Source organism: Psammomys obesus, unplaced genomic scaffold (assembly GCF_907164565.1).
Source record: "Psammomys obesus unplaced genomic scaffold, mPsaObe1.curated_primary_1811, whole genome shotgun sequence".
NCBI lineage: Eukaryota > Metazoa > Chordata > Mammalia > Rodentia > Muridae > Psammomys > Psammomys obesus.
In genome coordinates this window covers 5,541,090-5,566,690 of record NW_026586589.1, presented here as the reverse complement: position 1 = coordinate 5,566,690, position 25,601 = coordinate 5,541,090, and the positions used below count along the sequence as shown (strand labels likewise).

General features: G+C 38.2%; 1 protein-coding gene across 3 annotated transcripts in view; it reads left to right on the top strand.

Annotated features, from left to right (window-relative positions):
* The window catches only part of Ralgapb (Ral GTPase activating protein non-catalytic subunit beta), an 84,791-nt gene that overhangs the window by 52,742 nt on the left and 6,448 nt on the right, over positions 1-25,601 (top strand). For all 3 annotated transcript variants that reach the window (XM_055602186.1, XM_055602185.1, XM_055602187.1), the window contains 7 exons: positions 1,114-1,220; positions 2,813-2,965; positions 3,770-3,979; positions 8,342-8,500; positions 11,923-12,088; positions 15,451-15,573; positions 19,909-20,045. In XM_055602186.1, coding sequence (XP_055458161.1) covers positions 1,114-1,220; positions 2,813-2,965; positions 3,770-3,979; positions 8,342-8,500; positions 11,923-12,088; positions 15,451-15,573; positions 19,909-20,045 — 1,055 coding nt within the window. The remainder of the gene's footprint in view (positions 1-1,113; positions 1,221-2,812; positions 2,966-3,769; positions 3,980-8,341; positions 8,501-11,922; positions 12,089-15,450; positions 15,574-19,908; positions 20,046-25,601) is intronic.

Sequence of the window (25,601 nt, the reverse complement as noted above, 5' to 3'; positions counted from 1 at the left end):
TTTGACACTCACAGGGTGTGTGCTTTGCTTAAGGTAACTCGAGAAGGATATAACTAGGATTCAAATCCAGGTTTTCCAGACAATACCATTTTCTGTCATTGTCCTACCACAGTAGGGCTTCCTCAGTGACTAAAGACACATGTAAAGGTGAACAGAGTCTTTGATTCCTGTACAGCTTCTGCTGACTGTAAGTAGGATGTCATAATTCCACAAAATGAGAGACCTGGCCCTAATCGTAACAGAAGGATACTATCACATAATTTTCATCATGTCATCCTTAAATTTAGTGATATTAGTATGAAATAGAATGGCACCATTCATCATTGGTCAACTCTACCTTCTTTACCTCAGAGCTAAGGCTTACCTGGCTTGTTCTCCCTGCTGCTTACTTTTTATTATTCTACAACCCTACCGACCTAAGCAACTGCTGAGCAGCCTGTGAAATCCTAGTGTCCCCTTTAAGCTTTCTGGGTTTTTTGTTTTGTTTTTCTCTAGGATTGTCTTGCTCTATTCCAAGTAATTTTACTGCATAGGTAGTCTACAAAAAAACAAAACAAAACAAAACAGTTTTATATAATTATAAGAGTATTTTGTTTTTTGAGATAGTTAATAACAGAAGAAATGAGAGAGTTTGAACCAATTTTAATTCCCATGACTGAGACAAAGAGAGACAATAAAAAGGATTCTGAGTTCTTAATACACATCTCCATCCCTGAACTTCTGCTGGTAGGAAACAGTGCCTGCCTCCAGTAGGCAGCAGGATCCCAGTCTGTGAGCAAATGTAATTAATGTCAACACTGCAGAGATCCAACCTGTTTTTTTTTTTTTTCTTAAAAGTTGTCTTCAACACTGTAAGTTTAAGAGTGTTTGCTATGATAGATACGATCCCACCAAAATACATGTATAGAGGTATGCAAGGATGTTAGGACAGTTAAAATGGACTGGTTGATACAGAGTGGGGCAGTAGTACTCGTGGTACTTAGCTGTGGCATTGCACTTTCAGAGGCCCTGAGTGAGGGCTTTAATCATGAGATGTCCCACAGGTGTTAGCAGGTTATATGTTAAATGGTTGCTATCTGAAGTAAAAGCTTCTATACATACATTTTATTCTAGATGATTTTTTCCCCTCTGTCACTGTGCTGGTCCGGGGAATGTCTGGAAGACTTGCTTGGGCTCAGCAGCTTTGCCTTTTACCCAGAGGAGCAAAAGCAAATCAGAAGGTACATCAGAAGTTACAGTGTGTGCGTGAGTACATATACATGGGTGCATATGATTGCGTGTGTACATCTGTGTGTGGGGTGATTTAAAGATTAAATAACATTCCAACAGAAAGTCACAGGTCACATGAATGTTTTGGGTCCCTAGCCTGGTCCTCTGTCTCTGAATTTACTTTGGAATCATCTTAGGAACCTAGAACTCTGGGTCTATTGAACTTCTTACAGGTACTTTTAAAACAAGGATAGTTTTCAGAAGCTTTCCTGGTGATCCTGATACTCAGTGAGGAATAAGGACTACTAAACAGTAGTCCCAGGTATTTCTATGCAACTTTAAAAGTCAGATGTATACCATACACCTTTGAGAGGTTTAACATTGTTTTGCATGATTCATTCTTTATGTTAATATGCTATATGTTTTACTGTACTATCACATTTAAAATTATGTGAATATTTCCTGCTTGTTGGAAAATTCAGAAAGAAAGAGTGTTAAATCACCTGTAGTCACTTTTCAGAGGAAGCTAGTCATAGTTCAATAGTTAATATTTCACTGAGTTTTCTTCAAATCACTTTTCTTTCTGAATAAGGTATTTTGTATATTTTTAAATTATTAATTTTTTAAAAGTTTAGTTTTATTTATATATTTATTTATTACAATTTATACACTTTGTATCCCCGCTAAATTATTACTTTTTAAGAATTTATTTATGCTACTAAAAATTATTTTTAAATACTACAATGAAATTTGCCATCATTTGGATTCTCTTTTAATTTAACAGGTGAGTTGTATCTGTTAGTGAGCGAGCAGGTTGCATTCTATGGGTAGCTCTGTAAGACTCAAAGGGGGAAGGATGGATTAGGAAAGCGTCAGTGTGTATATACTAGGACAGCACATTGGGGCCGTGAAGAACTAGATTTGGGCCCATGCTCTTAGTTAAGCCAGCTAAAGTTCTAACTGAACACACGTTTTTTAGAGATACTGTGGAACTGAACTTATATTTTACTGTGGAGAGTGAAACAACTTGAGAGCTCTTAGGAAGAAAGTTTGGTTCTATGGTCTTTTGTTTGTTCTTATTTTCATTTTGCACTGGGGATAAAACCTAGGACCATGGGGCCTGGCCTGGTGGAACATACCTTCAATCCCCAAGGTAGAGGCAGGTGGATTTTTTTGACTTTCAGGTCAGCCTGGTCTGCAGAGCTAGTTCTACAGACTACACAGAGAAATTCTGTCCTGAAAACAAAACAAAACAAAACAAAAGCTAGGACAGTGTATGTGTTTAAGGAAGTTGCAGTCTTAAAACTTTAAACTGCCTTAATTGTCGAATGTGGATGACTGAGGCTTGGACAGTAGAGGTCTGCAAGCTATTTATTAGTCATGAAATCTATTAAGTGGACAAACATTTTTAGAAAAATGAAATTGAATACACACTTGTATCATTAGCACAGCATGTGCAGATTCTGCTGAGTGTTGAGGATATGCATGCCTAGGAAAATAGAAGCATCAAAGCAGACCAGAGAGGGGCATGGCCAGACATGGCATTGTGGTGGTGGTTGGATGATGTGTAATGCCCATAATGCCATTTGTTTTATTTTAACAGGTTTTTGTGCCTGAACCTCGCCCACTTCCTAAAAATGATGTTGGATTTAAATATTCTGTGAAACATCGACCATTTCCTGAAGAGGTGGACAAGATTCCTTTTGTGAAAGCAGACTTGAGCATTCCAGATTTACATGAAATTGTCACTGAAGAAGTAAGACAAGTTAATGTTAGCTCCTACTGAAAGGACAATTGCAAATATTGTTTGGTGGTATTTGTGGTCAGGCATTGCCTTTAGTGTTAGGGAGGAGAAGCAGAAGGTGACTTGGGTCTCTGCCATCAGAAGCTTGATGTGTCAGAGGATGGGTGTGTAGATTTGGACCAATCGATAACTAAACATCTTTTAGAGACAGGGTCCTTGGCTGCTTGGGCTGTTCACAATAGGTTTCAGTAGTATGATAACATGATCAAACTCTGGTAGTAAAGATGGATATTTGAATAGTACAAGAAGTGGGATTAGGATTGGAGAGGAAAATACAACCCTTGAAAGGTGCTCACATCTGAGGCTTGGGAGCATTTGCTTATGCATGTTCTCAATAGTGAAGGTTGAGGTGGTTGTATTATTAAAAGCCAGGTTGTTAAGAGATTTTTTTCATGCATGAAGGAGTGAAACTTTAAAGTAGAATTGATCAGAAGCTAAGGAATCCATATGTGTAAGTACTTTAAGAATATAGGTTCTGCAGGGTGAAGATAAGTAAGATAACTGCTAAGAGCAGAGATATAGTGTCCTTTACAGCGGGAGATGAAGAAGCAATTATGTATGTCCTGGGGAAGAATTTTGGATATAGTTCTAACTTTGAACCATGTTCGCTTAATTCTATGCTCTATGTTTAACTGAAACAATGTTGATCAACAAAACTTAATCATTTTCTTTGTTGTGTTTTGCTGTATTTTTCTTTTAAAATTAAAAGAAACTTTGTTTTGAGGAAATGTTTTAAAAATATCTGACTCATTTCAGTTAGAAGAGAGGCATGAAAAATTAAGAAGTGGCATGGCACAGCAGATTGCTTATGAGATGCACCTGGAGCAGCAAAGCGAGGGGGAATTGCAGAAGCGAAGCTTCCCTGACCCTGTTACAGACTGTAAGCCCCCACCTCCAGCCCAGGAATTCCAAACAGCCCGTCTTTTCCTTTCTCACTTTGGATTTTTGTCCTTAGAGGCATTGAAGGTAATTTTTAGGAACTTCTATTAATAAATATATTCACAAATTAACCATCAGCTGATGATAGCTGTAAACTTTTATCAAAATGAAGAAAGGTTTAAAACAAATGAACAAAAAAAACAGCTTTTACTTACCTGTATGCAAGTCAGTGGAATTCTGTGCTGCTGTTGTGGGTTCAGTAAGGGTTCCAGGACAGTGCACCTGTGAAGGGGCTGCTTCAGTGATAAGCCCACCTCTGAATTGGTTCTTTCATGCCATTCTTTAAAAGAATGAAGTCAATTCTGTAGTACTGTAAAATTTCCATTTATTAGCTTATGTAGTTAGGCTTTGGTTCTGAGGATTGAGCATACATGCTAGGCAAACATTCTGCTGGTGAGCTGTATCCTCAGCCCCCACTCTGTAGTATTGCAACCCGAGCCACACTCTTACTTTGTACAGTTGGTAAGATTAGCTGGGCATGGTGGCTCATGCTTATAATGTGGAGACAAAAGTTCAAGACCAGCCTGGGCTACATAGTGAGATTCTGTCTTTAAAAAAATAAAAATAAATAAAGTAAATAAATAAAGGCTGGGGATATTATAGGTAAGTAGGTAGGCAGGTAACTTGCCTAAAAAGTACAACTGTACAACTGGCCTGGCCATAGGTCATTTAATTTTTTAGGAAAGCAGAAAGATGTAGTTGTTTGATTTGGATTTCAGCGTGTAGGAAGAATATATCTTATACTGGGAAAAATAGTTTGAGATGTGGAATGTTGTGGAATGTAAACATAAAACCTCTTAAAATGGAAAATGAAAGAACCTGGCTTGATTGTGCAGGCCTTTAATCCTAGTGCTTTCGAGGCAGAAGCAGGTGGAGCCCTTCCAAGCCAGCCAGGATTCATAGCAAGACCCGTCTCCAAATAAATAAACGCAGAGTGAAGGAGCAGAGGGTGGGAAGCAACAGGTACAGAAACAAATAAGGAAAGCACAAAGCAAGTGCAGTAAGTTGCCATCGTAGGAGCCTTAAATCAAAGTGTTTGAGAAGAAAACTATTATATCCCTCACTAGTCTTGTTCCTGAGAGTATAGTTTTTCTATTAATGTTAATACTTTGGAATATTGAAGGTTTTAAGAAATTATGTTATTTTATTAATTTCTACCATAGTATAGAAAAAATTACCAAGTTTACTTTTATGAACTTTGGCATATTTCTAGTAATTTAAACAAGATATTATGTACTTTAAAAAGCAACTGCACACCAATATTTTGAAAATACATATAAAAGTATTAAAGAGAATACTAACTGAATTCTGAATCAGTAGCATGTTAAGTGAATTCTCTTTTACACCATAGTATGATTTGTCAAAGAATGCAATTGGGAAAAAATTGATTATTGGGAAATACTAGTAAAAATACTAAGAAAATATTTTGACTTCATAAAACAATAAAAGTAAATCAAGATTTTATAGAACAATATTGATCTAACCTTAAGACTACCCCAGAGTTTAGGATGCATGGTATAAACCCATACATATGCATGGTATAGTCTTTTGAAGTGCCCTAACAAGTTAGAGACACCTATTGTACAAATGAGAGTTAATTTGTACTATGACTATATGGCAATATATAACAATGAGAATATTTTAGACAGTGAGATTTTTAACTTTCACCCTGAAATAATTGTAGATTAACAAAACATTCTAAAATAAATGTCGTGATAACACTTTACATTACCAGAAAAAAAAAAATGAAAGAAAAATGAAAATAAACTGCCTACTAAATTTTACTGGAAAGGAGACAGTTTGAAGGGAATATGACTTCTTAGTCAGGCAGCCTTTAAAACAATATTTAAAATAAATGAAATAAAATAAATAAGAAGTTAATTACTACTTGTAAAATCCAACTGAAAGTGCAGTGTGAGGGACTGTTGATGCCTTAGCTGGGAGAAGTGCTTGTGTGAAGGAAGGCCTGTGCAAACAGAGTTTGATCCCGGGATCCCACAGAGGTTAATAGGGAGCTGACTCCCAAAAGTTCTCCTCTGACTTTTACAGAGGTGCATGCATACAAAATAAAAGGTTAAAGTTTAAAACTGCAATGTGAAGTTAGGGGTGGTGTACACTTTTAGTCCCAGCATTCTAGAGACAGATGCAGGCAGATCTCTGAGTTTGTGGCCAGCCTGGTTTATATAGTTGAATTCCAGGCTAGCTAAGGCTACATAATGAGATCCTTTCTCAATAGTAAACAAACAACAAAACATATACACAGGCAACCCAAAGAATGTGAAAATACCCCATCTGCAACTGAAATACTAACACAAATTACATTTACCCTAAAAAACTTTGTGCAAAGAGCTATAGAAAGAAACTTAAAGGAAAAACACAAGTATATGAACACTCTGCTCACATGGTGTCTGCAGCATGCCAACACTCACACTTCTTCATTGACAGTTTCAGAGTAAAAGTGGGAAAACTGGGAGGTTTCCACTGGCAATATTTCAATAAACTGATAATATTTCAAGAAAGTTCATTGAGTGGTAAAAATAAAGCACACCTTTAATCCTCGCACTTGGGAAGTAAAGGAAGGTGAATCTCTGAGATCAAGGCCAGCCTGGTCTATATAGATTTCAGAGCAGGCAAGGACCCCATCTCTGAAAAACAAAGTGGAAAAAAAAAAAAAAAAAAGCCTTGAATTGTCATAGAACTATTTGTAACCTTCTGTTAAGACTTCTCTTTTATATCAGGAAGATAATAACTATGGTCAGTGATTCCCAACCTTTGGTAGGAATTTAAGAATCAGATTAACAGACCAAGTTCAGAATTCCTCCTGTGTGAAAAAGAGTAATTCTTAACCGTCTCTGGGGGTGGCTTTCTGACAGTAAGAACCACTGTTGGCAAATCTTCTTTTGCTAAAACTTTGGCAAGATCAAAGAAGATAAGGGATTAAAAGTAAAATGAAACAAAAATGCATTTTAAAATTTAATGGATTTTTTAATTTTCAAGAACTTTTAGGTTTATAGATAACCAAGCAAGAAGTGTAGGGGGTTCCTGTATTACACCTGCCCCCAAAGTTTTCTGTGGTAATGACTTGCATTGATGTGATATGTTTGCTACAGCAGATGAGCATGTAGCCATGGATTATTAACTGGAGTCTCTAATTTACATTAGAGTTCATTATTGTACAGGCCAATAGGTTTCGAAAAATTGTATAACATGTGCTCACCACTGCAAGTGTTTTAAAAATATTATGGGTTTTGTGTGTGTATGCATGTAGGGGTACATGCATGCTCCCATGTGCAGAGTTCCCACTGTCACCACAGATTCCTATAAACACTTGTCCTTGTGCTATTTCTGTGTTGTTTTGCCTACTCCAGAATAGCATATGGTTAGAAAATTGTACAATGTAGTCCCGTGCAGTTATTTTTCCATTTAGCAACAGTGCATTTAAAATTCTTTCATGTCTTCTTAAGACAATACATCATTTTTTTTCATTAGTAAGCAGTTTGTTTATCCATTCACCTATTGAAAAACATCTTGGCTTCTTGAACGTGTTGGCAGTTCTGAATGGAGTTGCTATAAAATTCATGTCTATCATTTTCTGTGGTTATGTTTTTCTCTGATTGGGGAAAAATACCAAGATAAGCAGTTGCTACATTGTATTAAGACAGTGTTTTGGCAAGAAACTGTCGCTTATCTTCCAAAGTAACTGTAGTATATTGTTTCTGTATTAGCAATGAGTTTTAAAGTACATTTTAAAAATGTTTTAGAGAAGCTGGAGAGATAGCTCAGCTTTTAATAGCATTGGCTGCTCTTACAGGGGACACAGATTGAGTTTCCAGCACCCACATGGGTGCTAACAACCATCTGTAGCTCCAGTCCCAGAGGATCCAATGTTCCCTTCTGGCCTCTGTGTGTACCAGTCATGCATGTGGTGCACATACATGTATGCAGGCAAAACAGTCATATATATTTTTACATTCTAGAAAGCATTATATTCTAGAGAAAACTGGCTCTCAGATTATATATACACTGTAACCTCAGTTGTTTGAAGGAAAAAAAATAGCTTGAGATATAAACACATGAAGCAGTTTCTTTAGGATTATGGTTGTATTTATTCCTGCTACTTTATAATTTTTAATTTAATTTTTATTAAAATGAGAAAAGGTGGGTGTGGTGACCTACTGTAATGCTAGTACTTAGGAGGCTGAAGCAGGAGTGCAAGTTCAAGAACAGCTCTGGCTTCATAGTGAGTTAGAGGCAAACCTAGACTGCGAAGCTATCCTGAGACACCATTCTGGAATGGATGAATGACCTATGAACTGAACAAGCAGCCATGTGCTGCTTTATGATTGGAATGATGCAGTGGTAACAATTATTGCTTCTTTCATGTGATAGGAACCTGCAAATAGTCGTCTACCTCCTCACCTCATTGCACTAGATTCTTCCATACCTGGGTTTTTTGATGACATTGGGTATCTGGATCTTTTGCCATGTCGTCCTTTTGACACAGTTTTTATTTTCTACATGAAACCAGGTCAGAAAACAAACCAAGAGGTAAGAATTCCGAACTTTTCCTTCTTCTTTCTGTACTATAAACATACAAGACTCCATGTCAGCTCTTTGTGTTTGTACTTGGCATGAGAATTTTGTATTCTATGCTTATGGCTTGTTGTTCCATTAGAAACTGAGTGCTTGTAACCCTGAAGCCTAATCTGGAGTTTTCCACCATCAAGAAGCATGGTTAGAGTAGGAGCCAGCATGGATTCCTTCTCCATAAGGAGCTCATACTCAGGAGGCAAGGAAAACTAAAGCACCAGAAGGTTAGCTACCAGGAGCCACAGCTAGGCCGGAAGCTTCAGAGTTGGACAGTAGTGTTAAACACTTCCTGACAATCTTCCCTGGGGCTCCTGCCAGGTAAAGTGAGCAGCAGGCCTTTTCTTTATAGGTAGCCTCACTATAAGCCATTTCAACTGAGGTAAAACATAAAACACGGTGAAGTAAAACACAGTTGGATATGGGTAACAGAATAGACTAGGAGGTTGAAGGGATGTGTAATGTGGGTGAGAATGGAGGACTGAGAGGAATAGCAGGGGATCTGAAGTTTCTGTTGGAAACAAGAAACTGAATCATGTCCTAGACAGTGGCTCTGACTAGGAGAGGGTCAAAGAAGTTAGGGTACTGTGACCTTGTCATCTTGGAACTGCACTGTCATTAACTAAGTCTTTGAATTAATACACCTGTTGAAATTTACTGGAGTTACAGGATGTTTCCATAAGAAGCACTGTCTCAAATTTTGTATTAGTGAGCTGCTAATGAGGAAGTTCTCATTCATGTTACTGACTCAGCACACACTTATTAAGTTTCTCCTTTCTATTAGGCTCCAGGTTACAGGCAAACAGGGATACAAGGCTGTCTCACTATTTAAAGGGAAGGCAGGCATTGAAGAAGCACTCAACGTGTGTTAATAGGGCTGTCAGATTGTGCTTTAGGAGCCTAAGAGACCTAACCTGATTTTAAGGTTCTGAAACAAGACCATTTCAACAATTTGTGAGTGTACACTTGACCATAGCATAAGTTCCCCAGAGGTAAATAGCATTATTGCATCTTCATGAAATTCATCATGGTGCCAGTGTGCTGGAGGTTTCAAGAAGCAGGGATGGTGGCAGCCAGAAATGAGACTTTGTGCTTTATGTTGTTAGAACCCCATTAATATCGGATTAGTAAGAATAGGATGTTGCTCACATGAAAATATGGGGAAAATGTTCTCCTACCTATAAAAGATACGGCTCTGAGGCACTTCCTAATCTGTTTAGTTTCCTTGGGCTTCTGAGGTCATCAAGAAGCAGTGAAGGTTTCTGGAGACTATCTGAAACCTCTCCCTAGCCAATAGAGATTGGTTACTAGCTGCTGGCAGGTAAGCTGCAAGGCCAATTTGAATCACCTACTGCTTCTTGACTAAGTTTTCAGAAGTTATTTATTTGCAGACTTCTCATCTAGTCAGGGTACAGAAAGACCGAAAGTTCAAGGAGGGCTGCAGCTGTATAATGAGACCCTGTCTCCTAACATCAAGTAGCATGGCTCTTTGGGTAATGAGGAACTTGATGTCAGCCATAACTAGTGGTCTGAGTTGGATCCCTAGACCTACATAAAGGAGAAAACTGACTCCCAGAATTGTGATCTGATCTCCACATACTGTGGCAGTGTGAATGTTCTTGCACTTTCTCTCACACTCTTTTTTTGCTCTCTGCTCTTTCTTACATGATAGATAGACAGACAGACAGACATGTTGAAAGAGAGTTTGAGAGCTATGGGTGAACAAAACAAATATACTTCTAGAAACTGATTCTGTGTACAAAAGATAGTCATGCCAGTGACACACAATAAACTAAAAAGTAATAGCATACAGGCATACAGGGGATTGTTACCAGTCAGCATTGTATAAATTACTAGAGATTTATCAACTAGGTGCTTCACTCATGTGAGAGGAGCTTTTAAATATGGTGGTTTTAAGAGTTTGCTTTTGCTAAAATTGTAGGCCAGGGGCAAGCTAAGAGAGTCTTATTTGTAGAAAATTCTCCAAATAGTTTTGTCACATACTCCCTTGCCTCCCTTTTTATTTTTCATTTGGAAAAGAAGTCCATATTTTCCTTCCTTTAGAACTGAGTGTTTAAGAGATCTTTTTGTTGTGGGAGCTGCCCGGTGCCTTTCAGTCCATTGAGCAGCATCTTTGGCTTTGGAGCCCAGCATTGTTCTGTCACTGTATCTTAGTTTTCTTTTTAGTTAATGTATTAACATACTATGACAGAAACAACTTAAGGGAAAAAGGCTCATTTAGCTCATTATTCGAGGTCCATTGTGTCAGGGAAGTCAGGCAGGAGCTACAAGGGCTGTTTAAATCGCACCCCATACTTAAGAACCAGCAGGCTTGTATTCAAGATGGATCTTCCATCTCAATTAACCCAATTAAGAAAATGCCTTGTTGGGTGATGGTGGTACGCCTTTAATCCAAGAACTCAGGAGGCAGAAACAGGTGGATCACTTGTGAATTCAAATCGTGGTCTACATAGTAGATTCCAGAACAGACAGGGCTACATAGTGAGAAAAGAGGGAAGGAAAGAGGGAAAAAAAGAGGAAGGAAAGAAAGAACCCTCACAGACATACTCATAGACCACCCTAATCTAGACAGTACCTCATTGAGACTCCCTTTCCAGATTTTGTCAAGTTGACAATTAATACTAACCATCATACTGTGACAGCCAAAAATATTTCCAGACTTGTCTGGAGATGGCAGGTCAAAACAGTCAAAATTTTTTCATGTTTTCATACCTGTTTATTTGTGTACCTGTGCCCATCCACATGCCATGGTATGTAGCTAGAAGTCAGAGGGCAACTGGTAGCTGTCAGCTCTCTCCTTCCACTGTGTGGCTTTCTGGGATCAAATTTATTTAACAGGTTTAATAACAAGCTCCCTTACCCATTGAACCATTTTGCCAACCCCCAAAACAGTTTCCCCTCTCTGTAGCCAGTAGAAGAAGAGAAAACTTCTGGTTACTTTGTATTTCTATATTGCCTGTATTCTCTCCTTTGGACTAAGAAAAGAACATTTTCATGTTCATTTATTAATTCAACCTTTCAGTTCTATACATTTGACAAGGCTGTTAGCCCACACCTGTTTAACATTTCTCATTAAACAGCTCTGGCTCAGTAACTTTTTTGCCTGAGGGAGAGCTTAGGATCTTACTTACACCATTTACATGTGATCTTCACAACCATCATTATCCTCATTTTGCATATGAAGAAACAGAGACAAGGGCCAGCCAGTCCAACCACATGATTTTTCACTATGGTGATAATATTCCCAAATTCATACTGAACTGGGTCTTGATTTGTCAGAAGCTTCAAAGATCGTCTGTTTTCATGTGTATTTAATATATTCTTGTATTCCCTTCATAACTGATGCTTGCTGTGTATTTCAGATTTTAAAGAATGTGGAGTCTTCCAGAAATGTTCAGCCACATTTCCTAGAATTTTTGCTCTCCCTTGGCTGGTCAGTAGATGTGGGCAGACACCCTGGTTGGACAGGACACGTGTCCACCAGTTGGTCGATTAATAGTTGTGATGACTGTGAAGGGTCTGAACAAGGTAAAACTTATAATAGCTGTTAATTGTTTCTTGTTCAGTCATTCTTGCTCTTCTGTCTCCCCTTTCTTGTGAACCTTTAGTATTTTAAACAGATTATATCAAGGAAAGTTTCTCCTTTCCTCTGTGCTAGTCTTCATGGGGTCATGTTCTAGTTTGTATACTTTTTTAAATTATGTGTTTTGTGTATGGGTTGGGAAGGAGGGAAGTGTATGTGCCTGTGGCTGTAGAGGACAGCCTGGGGAGGCTGCTTACTCTTTCCACCGTATGAGTTGCAGGTGTGGAATTCAGTCAAGAGACTTGGAGGCAAGAGCCTTTACCTACAGAACCACCTTGCCACTTCTATTTTGTCTAGTTTTATAGATATTTCCTATGTGTATGAAAGATGTAATGATAGGGTAAAGTAATACAAAATTAACTACTTATTATTGTGCTGATGTATTCTTTTTTATATGTGAAGAAACAAATACAGCTTCCTATAAAAACTATATCTAATAAACAATAATTCCTTTGTTTTGTTTTGATTTTCAAGACAGAGTTTCTCTGTGTTACAGCTCTGGCTATCCTGGAACTTGCTTTGAACTATATATCCAGACTGGCCTTGAACTATATATCAGGCTTGTCTGGAACTCACAGAGGTCAGCCTGTGCTCCCGAGTGCTTTAAACAAGAATGTTTGATTTTTGAATGAATGAGTGTTTTTATAGACTTTGTAATATGACAGCATCTGTCTCAGGTTTTTACCCATCTCCACTTAGCCTTCTGAGAACATATAACTAGGGAAACAGAACAGTACAGAATGAAACAAGGCAGAATCTAGCTCGTGTGTTCTGGGATTCTGAGATCTGAGGATAAGTGAATAGTCTTCAGCATTCTTATCTCAAGATCATGCTATTTCAGAATTTTTCTTCAGCGTCATTGTTATCTGACCTCTAGTTCCTTCTAATTTTCACTCAAGTTGGAGGCAAATATTTTGGGATATACAATAATTTTAATTTCTATGTACCCATGAAACATATGCTTGATTATATTTCTGTAAGTAGAACTGATAAAGGATATGCATGTTTATAAATGTGTCATTGAGCATGGTGTTTTTTTTTTTGTTTTTGTTTTTGTTTTTGTTTTTTATGTATGGTGCTAGGAATTGAACTTTATGGCCTCACATATACTAGGCAAACTACAACTGAGTAGATTTTACTTTTTCTTTTTTTTCTTCACAATTTCTTCATTATATATCCCGATTGATGCTCCCTTCCTTACCTCCCCCAGTCCCACCCTCCCTCCATCTTCCCCTCATCCCCTTCCTCTAAGTCCACTGAAAGGGGGATTTCTCCGCTATTTGCCATCTGCCCATAGCTTGTTAAGTCTCATCAGGACTACTTGGATCCTCTTCCTCTGTAGCCTGGCAAGGCTGCATCATTAGGGGCCAGTAATCAGAGCAGTCAACTGAGTTCATCATAGAGGCAGCCCAGTGTTCTTCCTGTATGTGTACAGCAGGCTAGAAGAAGGCACCAGATCTCATTATAGATGGTTATGAGCCACCATGTGGTTGCTGAGAATTGAACTCTGAACCTTTGGAAGAACAGCCAGTGCTCTTAACCTCTGAGCCATCTCTCCAGCCCCAAGTAGATTTTTTTTTTTACACCATTTTATAAATAAGTCCTTCAAATGCTTATGGTTTAAGAGACAGAAAACCTGAATGAAACTGGCTGATATTTTTATTAGTTTTTAAAACTATATTATTATTGGCCAGGTGTGTTGGCTCATGTCTTTAATCCCAGCACTTGGGAGGCAGAAGCAAGTGGATCTCTGGCTAGTTCAAGGCTATTCTGGTGTATATAGAGAGTTCCAGGCTAGCTAGGACTACATACTATGACCTTATATTTAAAAAAAGGGGGGGGGGAAGGTATGTACATATACGATACATGTATGTATGTGGCAGGTACATGCACGCCACTCTACACATGTAGGGTACACAGGACGGTTCTTTCATCTTCACATGGGGCCTAGAGATTTCAGGTTTTCAGGCTTTGCAGTGAGCACTTTTACCCACTAAGCCAATCCCACTGGCCCCAGCTTAAATTTTGAAGATCATTTCTTTCTCCCATGGACCAAGAAATTTCAAATTGTTTAAGTTTTTTTTTTCTTTTTTTGTGCATCATTACCAGCACCCCTATTTTGTTTGTACTTTTCTTTTTATATCCGTTCTCTGCATACTTGCTTATCTCTCATAGTAATAAAAGGCAGTTCCAGACTTTACATGCATAAACCACACTAGCCAGAGGAGAAGAAATCCCTGGACTGGAGCCCCTTCTCTCACTGACCCTGACTCTGAGAGAGTCACTGCTGCCTACTCTTCAACTTCTGGCCTGCTCCAGAGTAGGGCAGCAGAGTACATGTTGGAACAGTAGCAGATGGAGAGGACTTGCCTAGAGTTTTAGTTGCCAGCCCATATCTAGTTTGAGAGGTAGTATGTTACTGAAGCTGAGCCACACTCCCATTTGTGCGTTGTATATGACTCTCCTGGTCCTGCAGTGGCAGAAGTAGATAGTTTGTAGCAGAGCTGTATTACCTGCAGAGCATCAAATATTTACTATCTGGTCCTTTGAAGAAAGAGTGGTAAATTTCTTGTGTTCTTACCACATCTTTTTTTTTAAAGATTTGTTTATTTATTTCATGTATATAAACACTCTTTTCATACACCACAGAAGAGGGAGTCAGATTTTATTACAGATGGTTGTGAGCCACCATGTGGTTGCTAGGAATTGAATTCAGGACCTCAAGAACAGTCAGTGCTCTTAACAGCTGAGCCATCTATCCAGCACCCTCTTACCACATCTTTACTAGCATTAAGCATCTTCTCATATGTTAGGTGAAATTTTTCTTAGTTTTAGTTGTGATTGGAAAATAAGCATGTATTGTTTTCATACATTTCCTTTCCTGAAATCTGTATGCCAGTCTCCTGTGAAGGTCCTGGTCTTTTGCGTCATATTGGTTGCTGTATGATCATTTTAAACGAAACAATATAGTTAGGGGTGTTTTAAGTCAATTCTTTTTGGTGTAGAACAGATACTTCCTACTAAGACTCCCTGTATGCTTTTATATCACTGGTCGTCAGAGAAGGGAGGGCAGAAGCGTAGCTGAGAGCAGTAGACAGTTCATGTCTGCTGTAGACTAACTTCATAAGTAGGAGATAATGATATAAAATTATCATAAGGATAGTCAACACTTACGGTTTGTTCTTCTAACCTACAAATTGGTTCTTGTTGGAACTGCCATTGCTTTATAAAGTGGCTAGATTTCATGAACAGGAAGGTGAATGTGCCCAAGTGTCTGAATTGGTTATGTGTTGTTTCTTATTCCTAGATGAAATAACTTCCTCTGAAGATGCTGGGGCTAGCGTTTTCAATGGGCAGAAGAAGGTGCTGTATTATGCTGATGCCCTGACAGAAATAGCGTTTGTGGTTCCTTCTCCAATGGAATCCTTAAGTAAGACCATGTTTTGTCTAGCATTGCTTTAGGATCTGTCTGTATATTCACTGTTTGGTGTGTTGTTATGCATTGGAAGAGATTTTGAAGTCATCAGAGGCATTCTTCTAAGCAAAGGATTATACACAGGTGTAAGTTCCTGTCATCTCTTAACTTTCTGTACGGTTAGTGACTTTTCTGGTATGATCAAATACCTGACAAAAATAAAATAAAAGCCAGACTAGTTTATTCTGAAACAGCTTCAGAAGTTTCAGGCCAGCGTGGTGGCACATGCCTTTAATCCCAGCACTAGGGAGGCAGAGGCAGACAGATCTCTGTGAGTTCAAGGCCAGCCTGCAACCTGGTCTAAAAAGCAAGTGCAGGACAGCCAGGGCTATTACACAGAGAAACCCTGTCTCAAAAAAAAAAAAAAAAAAAAAAAAAAAAAGACATGGTGTGCCTTAGTCCATGACACTGAGAACTTAGACAGCTTCTTATATCATATAAGACTAGGAAGCAGGGACCAGGGCCAGAACCAGCAGCCAGGCTATAACTTCAAAAGTCCCTTCCCAATGACCTACTTCTGCCAGCTGGTACACCTACCTAAAGGTTCTACAGTCTCCTGAAATAGCACCAACAGCTGGAAAGAAAAATACTTAAAAACCTATGGGGGGAGGGGGCTGGAGAGATGGCTCAGAGGTTAAGTGCACTGGCTGCTCTTCCAGAGGTCCTGAGTTCAATTCCCAGCAACCACATGGTAGCTTACAACCATCTCTAGCGAGATCTGGTGCCCTCTTCTGACATGCAAGTGTACATGCAGACAGAACATTGTATACATAATAAATAAATAAATAAAATATTTTAAAAAAAACCTATAAGGAATTTTTCAGATTCAACTTTAATACTCTTGTCTCTAGCTGTAGTGGTTCAAAGCCATCTCATAGTACATAATGTTTCAGACCAACTCTTCAGAGTTTCCACAATTCTAACAATTTCCACAGTGTTCAGAAATGCCAAGTCTCTTCTCAGGCTTGAGGCAGCTCTCAACTACGAGACCCTGTTAAATAAAAAGAAAGTTATTTATGTCTGATACAGAATGACAGAGAGTAAAGCATTCCTTTTCCAAAACCAGATAGCCAAGAAAGATGGGGCTGAAGCAAGACCAATACCCAGAAGTCCAAATACTAAATCCTGCAGCCATGTGCCTGGCAGTCTGGGAACATTGATATATGATATGAATGTATGACAGACTTGAATTCCTGCCCCTATCCCTTTGGCAGTTGTAGTACACTGTCAAGTCCATCTTGGTCTGACTCCAGTCATTCCACCTACAGCTTTCCGTGATAAACCTCCCATCTGCCTCACATCTTTGACATCTCAGTATCTTTACTGCAACTTTGGTTTCACCCTTAACAGCTTCACATTCAGCCTGCTTTGGGACTTCTTACAGGGTCCCTACCCCACAGCATACTGCCGCCTCACAAAGATTGGACAAAGCATCATGGCTCTGTAATTTTATTTGTTTTGCCTTTTTTTTTTTTTTTTAAGTGTTTTGAGACAGGGTTTCTCTGTGTAGCCCTGCCTGTCCTGGAACTGGCACTATAGAGCAGGATGGCTTCAAACACAGAGATCTGCTTGCCTCTGCCTCTAGAGTGCCAACCAACTAGAGAAGAAGTGTTCAAAGCATGATCCTGCGAAGGCAGTTTGATATTGAAAAAACAGCAAGATAATGTTAATTCTCCGCCCTCCATGGCTTTTTTTTTTTTTTTAAGATTTATTTATTGTGTATACAGTGCCCTGTCTGCATGTACACTTGCACATTAGAAGAGGGCACCAGGTCTCATTATAGATGGTTACGAGCCAATGTGTGGTTAGTGGGAATTGAACTCAGAACTCTGGAAGAACAGCCAGTGCTCTTAACTGCTGAGCCATTTCTCTGGCCCCTTGCTATGACAATTTCATGTGTATATGTAGTCCTGTATGTATATTCTCTACCAGCCTTTTGCATACCCTTCCATACATGCATAGTTAAATTGAAATTCAGCATGAGAGAAAACATGCTCTAGCTTTCTATCTCCCCTCACGTCATAACACTTCTATTCTCACATCAGGTTTATTCCTCTCCCTTCCTCCTTCATGTCAGAGATTTTATGAATATCTAGATTTCATATATGAGAAAAGGACATGTTTGTCTTTTGGAGTCTTTTCATTGAGTACCATGATCTCTAGTACAATCCACTTTCCTGCATATGACATAATTTTGTTTTTATTTACGCATTCATCTAATGATAGGTTTCTAATGTTCTTTAAGTACAATCCAACTTCAATCCTAGTTTTGTCTTTCATCTAACTTAACTATGTATATGCTTTGGTTTCTACTTTGGTCATTTCTTTCACAAACCATGAGTAAAGCCCATCTCTCTTGATTCCCATGTGAGAGCTTTTATGTGGAGCCCCATATAAACCTAAAGCTAGCAGGATCTCAGGATGCCATTACACTCGTCTTTGGACATCAGGCAGAAAGCTAGCAAAGATGACACACTGTTCTTATGAATTGAATGTACTTACTCTTTCTTAATTTAAACTCACACACTTATTTTTCTTAAAGTATTGGTGTAGCCTGGAGAGATGGCTCCCCAGTTAAGGATGCTTGCTCCTCCAAAAGATCCAGCTTCAGTTCCTAGCACCCATGCTGGGTGACTCAACCACCTGTAACTCCAGTCCTTGATTCTACAGCCTTTTATGCATTTTTATGGGTACACAAGCACACACACACATGCTTCTGCACATGCACAAGTTCACATAGACAACACATGTACACATAGACACACACATATAAAATAAATAAATTTGAGAAAATATTTACCTTGTTGCAGATGAAGCCCATTTCTTCTTGTCTAGCTAGACAATAAATGGAAAATGTCACCTTCATTGAGACCATTTGAAGTATGAGATATGATACATCACATTGATAGTCTCATCTCCAGAGTTTTAAAGACTTTTGCTGTGTATAGCTTAGCAGCTTCCCTTCCTTTGTACTTGACCTTGATTTCTTACCGTAGGCTCCTATCTGTTTCATATTCTGTATTATTTTTGTTCCTAGTAGAATGGACCTTCCATGATCAGTATCATAGTATTTATCTGCCTTCCATTCAAAGCTCTGTCCCTTATTCCAGCAGTTGAGGCCCAACTGTCTTCTGTAGGTTGAGTACCTGCCTTGGTTTCTCTTGTTGAGCAGCCTGTGCCAGCAAGTCTTCCCAGGCTTAGAGCCTTTGCTCACACTGTGGCTCCCACAATTGAGTCTTAGCTTATGATCATGACATATGCCTAATACTGCTTTCCATTTGTGTGCTCTGACTCAACTTCTTCTGTTAATATTTGTAGTCTGGGGCTAGAGAGAAGGCTCTGGTTTGGAGTATTTGTTGCTCTTCCAAATGATCCTGAGTTTGATTCCCTATACCTACATGGTAGCCTACAACCATCTGTAGTTTCAGGGAATCCAGTGTCTTCTTCTGACCTGCTTGGGCACCAAGGATACATGTGATTTTACATATATGCAGACAAAACATTTGTTTACATAAAGTAAAATAAATATTTTTACTTTGCTGGGGGGGTTGTTTATTTGTTTTGTTTGTACTCTTACCAGATTTGTTTTGTTTTTATCTTCTACCAGATTGTTCTTTAAATTTAGACTAGGTTCTTGGTGATTTTCAGATGTCTCAGGTCTACATAGGATGGTGGTTTTGACTGAGTATATAATATAAATAATTCAGAGAATAACAGATAGCTTTGAATTTGTAATTTTCTAGATTTAGCACAGTTATCCTGTAGAGATGACAAACTAGAGCACAAGCCAAATTTAGTCAAGAGTGAGCCTTACGGCTTTTTAAAAATTTTTAAATGTTTCTTTTATGTGCATGAATATTTTGCTTGCATGAATGTTTGTGCACTACATACATGGCGTTGGTGCTCATGAAGGCTAGAAGAAGGCAAGGGATTTCCCTGGAGCCAGAGTTACATATGGTTTTAAGCCATAATGTGGGTGTTTAGAATCAAACCTGGGCCCTCTGCAAGAGCAGCCATTGCTCTTAACCGCGGAGCTGTCTCTCCAGTCCCATTTTTTACATTTTTTTAAGTGTTATAAATAAAATGTAAAGAAGAGAATGCTGCAAAGACCTCTATGACAGCAAATCCTATAATAAAGTCACCTGCTCCTTCATAGGATGTCTGCTAGACTTGCTATATAGAAACAGTGCTTTGCTCTAAGTTCCTTAGGGTAGTTAGACTAGTTAACATAATTAGACTTCTACTTCAGAGAAGTAGCAGATACTATAATTTTTTTTCTTTACCTTGTAGCTGATTCATTGGAAAGTAACATCTCAGACCAAGATAGTGACTCAAATATGGATCTTATGCCGGGAATACTGAAGCAGCCACCCCTGACACTTGAGTTGGTCCCTAATCACACAGACAGTCTTAATTCCTCACAGAGGGTAAGTTGTTTTATTGACTTGCCCAGAATTTTGTGGTGAAGTGGCAGCCTGAAAGTTTTTTAAATTTAAATTTAAATTTTTCTCATTTTTTAAATTCAGTAGAGCAAGAGTACTGATTCATTAAGTATTTTAAAATGAATTCTTGAATTTTCATTTTTCTAATCTATAATAAATAGTTGGTTCTGAAAAAGCATTTTCCATGACATTCTAATGCCATGGGTAGTTCTCTTGCTCACTTCTGTTTAAGGTGAGGTTTTTCTTTGTCCTTCATATCCACTAACCATACAGCAGAGGCTGTCTGTAGATTTTGTAATCTCATTATTCAGCTAAGAACTGGCCATATAGAGCTGCCAGCATTTTGGGGATTCTCTAAGGACTGCAGTTCTCCCTTGCCTATTGTTTTGCTTTCAGCCATTTTATGACGTATGTTTAGCTATGATCTAGAAATAATAAAAGGAAAATTGCAGAAATAAGCAATTTGTACTGGATCTTTATGAAAGCTTACAAAATCTTTCCTTTTCAAACCTAGATTGTTAATCATCCTTTTATTCAGCGTCTGTGTATGGTATGCTACCACAGGCCCATTTTAGTATTGGTTTGGTGTCAGGGAATTTAGTACTTCAGTGTTTATATGTGACAGTCCTTTACTGTGTCTCATGTGGCCATTGTACTGTGGCATTATCATCACAGGAAGAGGAATAAATATAGCATGGTAAGGTTTCATTGGGGAGAGACCAAGTTCACATAGGCTTTTATTGAAATATGGTACAATTGTCTTACTTTTGTTGAAACATTTATTTTAAGGGTGTTTTGTTGTTGTTTTTGTTTCCCTTGTAGTTGTACACTGGAAAAAGAATACATATAGGGTTAGAGAGTAGCTATAGTTTCAAAAACCTAGATTCTTTGAATGTACCCCCATGGGTAAGGGGGTATGGCTAAATCTATTGAGTGTGGTGCAGGGTTCCTACTACATACAAGAGCCTTTTGCTTATATGTTTCCTATTAGTGGATGTTATTTCTTTATCTGTGTTTCCCCCTTAATCTTTATTGAAAAAGGACCAAGTAAGTAGTAACAAAAATACATGATCAGGCTATAAGAATGAGAAAATTGATTTAGAACAAATAATAAAAAAGACGAAGTATAAACTTGACCAAAGTCATTCTTGCATTTATATAGGATTTTAGTTTGGTTCCTTCCACAGTGAAAATTATTTCCAGCCTCAGTACTAGGGATTAATTTTAGAGCCTCACTATGCTAGCCAGATGTTTTCCCACTAAGCTATCTCCCAATCCTTTTTATTTTTATTTTGATACAGGATCTCACTAAGTTGCCCCAGGTGATCTAGAACACATTCTGTGGTTCAGACAAGCCTTGAACTTGCTGTTCTCCTGGCTCAGCTGCATCTCTAGGCATGGCTTTGGAGATGTTTAGTTATAGATACATATTTATATCCACCAATAAAATTATTTAGTAAAAATACCAGTTATTTATTTATAACTGATTTTAAACTTCATGAGGTTAAAAGGCTCACAGGGGGGTTAAAGATTTAGCTCAGTAAAGCTAAAGGCCTTGGATTCAGTCCTCAGCTCTGGGAAAAAAAAGTGGGGGCCCCTCACAGAACACAGTTTGAAAGGAATGGGGAATGCAGACATTGCCCTGATCCTCATGGTCTGAATACTAATAAAGTTTTTTTTGTTTGTTTGTTTTAGTTTTGTTTTTTTGTTTTTTTAAGACAGTGTTTCTTTGTATACTCTTGGTAGACCAGACTGGCTTGGAACTCATAGTGATCCACCTGTCTCTGCCTCCCTGAATGCTGAGATTAAAGGTGTGTGCCACCACACCTGGCTAAAGTTATGCTTTCACACCCAGAGAATGACAGCTCTTAAAGCATCTTTTTTTTTTTTTTAAAAAAAAAAAAAAAAAAAAAAAAACACATATTCTTTTCAGAATTTAAAACAAAACAAAACAAAATGTTCACCACTTGCTGGTGAGGAGAAAGTCTTAGCAAATGTTGAACAGAAGTGAACCTCTCTAACATCATAAAACACACTAACTAAACAGTAGCTAAGCTCACTTAATGAGTCCAGTGGACTTAAGCAGATTCCTAAGGTTTGATCACTGCAACTTATATAGTGGAAGAAGAGAAACAACTCTCAAAACGGTCCTCTGACCTCAACATGCATGCTCTAGCATGCACACAAAAATAAATATAAGGGGCTGGGAGTGGTGACATGCACCTTTGATCCCATCACCCAGAGGTAGAGACAGATTTATCTATGTAAGCCCAAGGCCAGCCTGATCTACAAAAAGTGTTCCAGGACAGCAAATAATCCAGTATCCAAAACAAACAAACAAACACACACACAAAAAAAAAAAAACCACAAAAAAATGTTTTTAATTGTGGGCTGGAGAGATGGCTAAGAGGTTAAGAGCACTGGCTGTTCTTCCAAAGGTCCTGAGTTCAATTCCTAGCAACCACATGGTGGCTCACAACCATCTATAATGAGATCTGGTGCCCTCTTCTGGCCTGCAGCCACACATGCAGACAGAATACTATATAAATATTTAATTAATAAATAAATCTGTTTTTTTTTTAAGACTGTCAATGCAGACTATGAGAGAGTGATTCAGTAATGAGAAATACTGAAGAACAAACAAATTGAAGTCCTGGAAATGAAAAACACAATAAGGTTAATAGAAGGTTCATGGGAAAACCTCACAAATAGGAACGATCAAGGAGAGGAAAGCATATCAGAATTTACCATTTCAGTAAAATCACTTCCCAAAATTAGGGAAAGAGATGCCAATCCAGTTACAGGTAGCATTTAGAATATGAGAGTAGACTAGAAAATAACCTCCCACATCACAGTATGATTGAATCACCAAATATACAGAACAGAAAATATATTGGGCTAGGGATATGACTCAGGGGACAAAGTAATGGCAAGAGGACTGAATTCAGTCACAGGTCCAGATTAAAAACTAAGAATGAGGGCATGTGCTTGTAATTCTATTGCTTGAGAGATAGGGAGTTCTCAGGCTCACTGGCACTCCAGCCTAGCCTAGTTTGTGAATTGCAGGTCAATACAAGACCCTGTCTTGGCTGGTCCAAAGATAGTGAGTCATCTCCATTGTTTACAGTCTGTTACAGATTGAACTCCTGTTCTATACTTTTTCCCTTCTCACTTGACTTCTCACTCACTTTCCCTTCTGTACTTGACTAGTCTCGAAAAGATCCTGTCTTTGTAAAGGAGTGGATGTCACCAAAGGAAAAACATCCAAGGTTGTACTCTGGTCTTCACACATGTGCACACAAATGATATGTGCATGTATACACACACAAAGAAAGTATTGAAAGCATCAAGAAAGAAACACCAAGCTATGTATAAAGGCAGGTACATCAGAGTAAATGCAGATTTCTTCCCAACAGAATCTTTTCAGAGGTTTTGTTTTTATTTTTTTTTCTTTAATTTCTGAGATCGTAACATAGTTACATCCGTTTTCCCTTTTCTTTTCTCCATCCAAATCTTCCCATATTCCCCTTCTTGCTTTCTTTCAAATTCATGATCTCTTTGTTTTCAGCTAAATCCTGCCTTCATTCTCAACAGAAAACTTTTTAAAACCTTGGGGAGTGGCTGGGCAGAGGTGGTGCACACCTTTAATCCCAGCACTCAGGGAGGCAGAGGCAGGTAGAGTTCTGAGGCTAGCCTGGTCTATACAGTGAGTTCCAGGACAGCCAGGACTACACAGAAAAACTCTGTCTCGAAGACAAAAACAAACAAAAAAATCCCATGGTAAATGATGTGTATTTTGTAAGGTAGCTGTCAAGCAAGACTACTATCTCCAGCAAAATGGTCATAATTGAAAGAGAAACTTTCTGTGATGTAGCTAAGAGAACTCATGACCATTAAACTAGCTCCATAGAAGATATTGAAAGGAATCCTTTGGACTAAATAGAAATCTGAGTATATCTGTGAGGATATAGGAGTGAGCAAACTCTTTTAAGTTACACAAGAAAGAACTAGGAAAACACCATTCTAACACCAAAAAAATGGCAGGAATCAATACAGTCCTGTTAGTAATACCTTTCAGTAGTAATAGTCTCATGTCCCCAATCAAAACACACACATAAACAGACTGAAATTTTAAAGAGATTTGGCTCAGCAGTGAAGAGCTGAGCTGTTCACTGGCTGTTCTTCCAGAAGACCTGGGTTCAATTCCCAGCATCTACATGGCAGTTAACAACTATCTGTAACTCCAGTTCTAGGATCCATCACCCTTACACAGACACAAATGCTGGCAAAACACCAGTGCACGTGAAAATAAAAGCAAACAAAAGTCCACACCTCACCACTAAACATAGATAAAACTAACTACATTAGGGTAGATGTTGGATGGGGAAAGGTAATCCAATCAAATGGAACTAGGAAACAAGCCTTGGTTGTTCTAAATCTGATAAAAATAGACCTCAAATAAAAAGAAGTCAGAAGAATTCCTTCATACTTTTTAAAGGAAAAGTTCATTAAAGGGACATTATAATTTCTATATTGAAAATGCATACACACAGTTTCATAAAGCAAACACTACTAAATGTGAATTCATACATTAACCCTAGCGTAGGGAAAGTATCTGATATTCACCAATTGACAAATCACCCCAACAAAAATAAACCAACAACAAAAAACTCCATCATCCAATAGGATATAAAGCAAGTTTGAACAAGTATAAAGACTAATGCCAATTAAACAAAACACTCCAATAAGTCATTGAAGAAGCAACGAAAAAAAAAATCCTTAGTGTCAAATAAAAACAAAAACACAAATACCAAAATGTGTAAGGTACAGTGAAAGTAGGGCCTCAGAGGAGGATTATAGCTGTAAGTGCCCACATCTAAGAAATCAGACTTTAGATAACTAATAGTTTACGTTAAAACCTTGGAAAAATAACAGGCCAAACCTACAATCACTAGACAGAAATAATTAAGATCAGAGCAGAAATGAGTGAAATGGAAACAGAAAAACAGTACAAAGAATCAGTTCAATAAAGACTTGGAGTGAACAAACTCTGTTGTTTTTCACAAATTAGACAAGCCTTCAGCCAAGCTAACCAAAAGAAAGAAAGAGAAGTCATAATGGATAAAACTAGAAACAAAAACAAAGCAATGGCAGATGGCTTCTTATAACAGTGACATTCAGAAATTCATCAGGACATGTCTTTAAAGACATGTATTACACAGAAAATCTAAAAAGCGTAGATGATTTTTTAGGTACATAGGATTACCAGAATTAAATCAAAGTGAGATGATTTTAACATACTCATAACAAGCAACACTGTTAAAGCACTAATTTAAAAAAGGAAGGGAGGGAGAAGAAAAGAAAAGAAAAGGAAAGAAGGAAGGAAGGAAGGAAGGAAGGAAGGAAGGAAGGAAGGAAGGAAGGAAGGAAGGAAGGAAGGAAGGAAAGGAAGGAAGGAAAGGAAGGAAGGAAGGAAGGAAGGAAGGAAGGAAGGAAGGAAGGAAGGAAGGAAGGAAGGAAGGAAGGAAGGAAGGAAGGAAG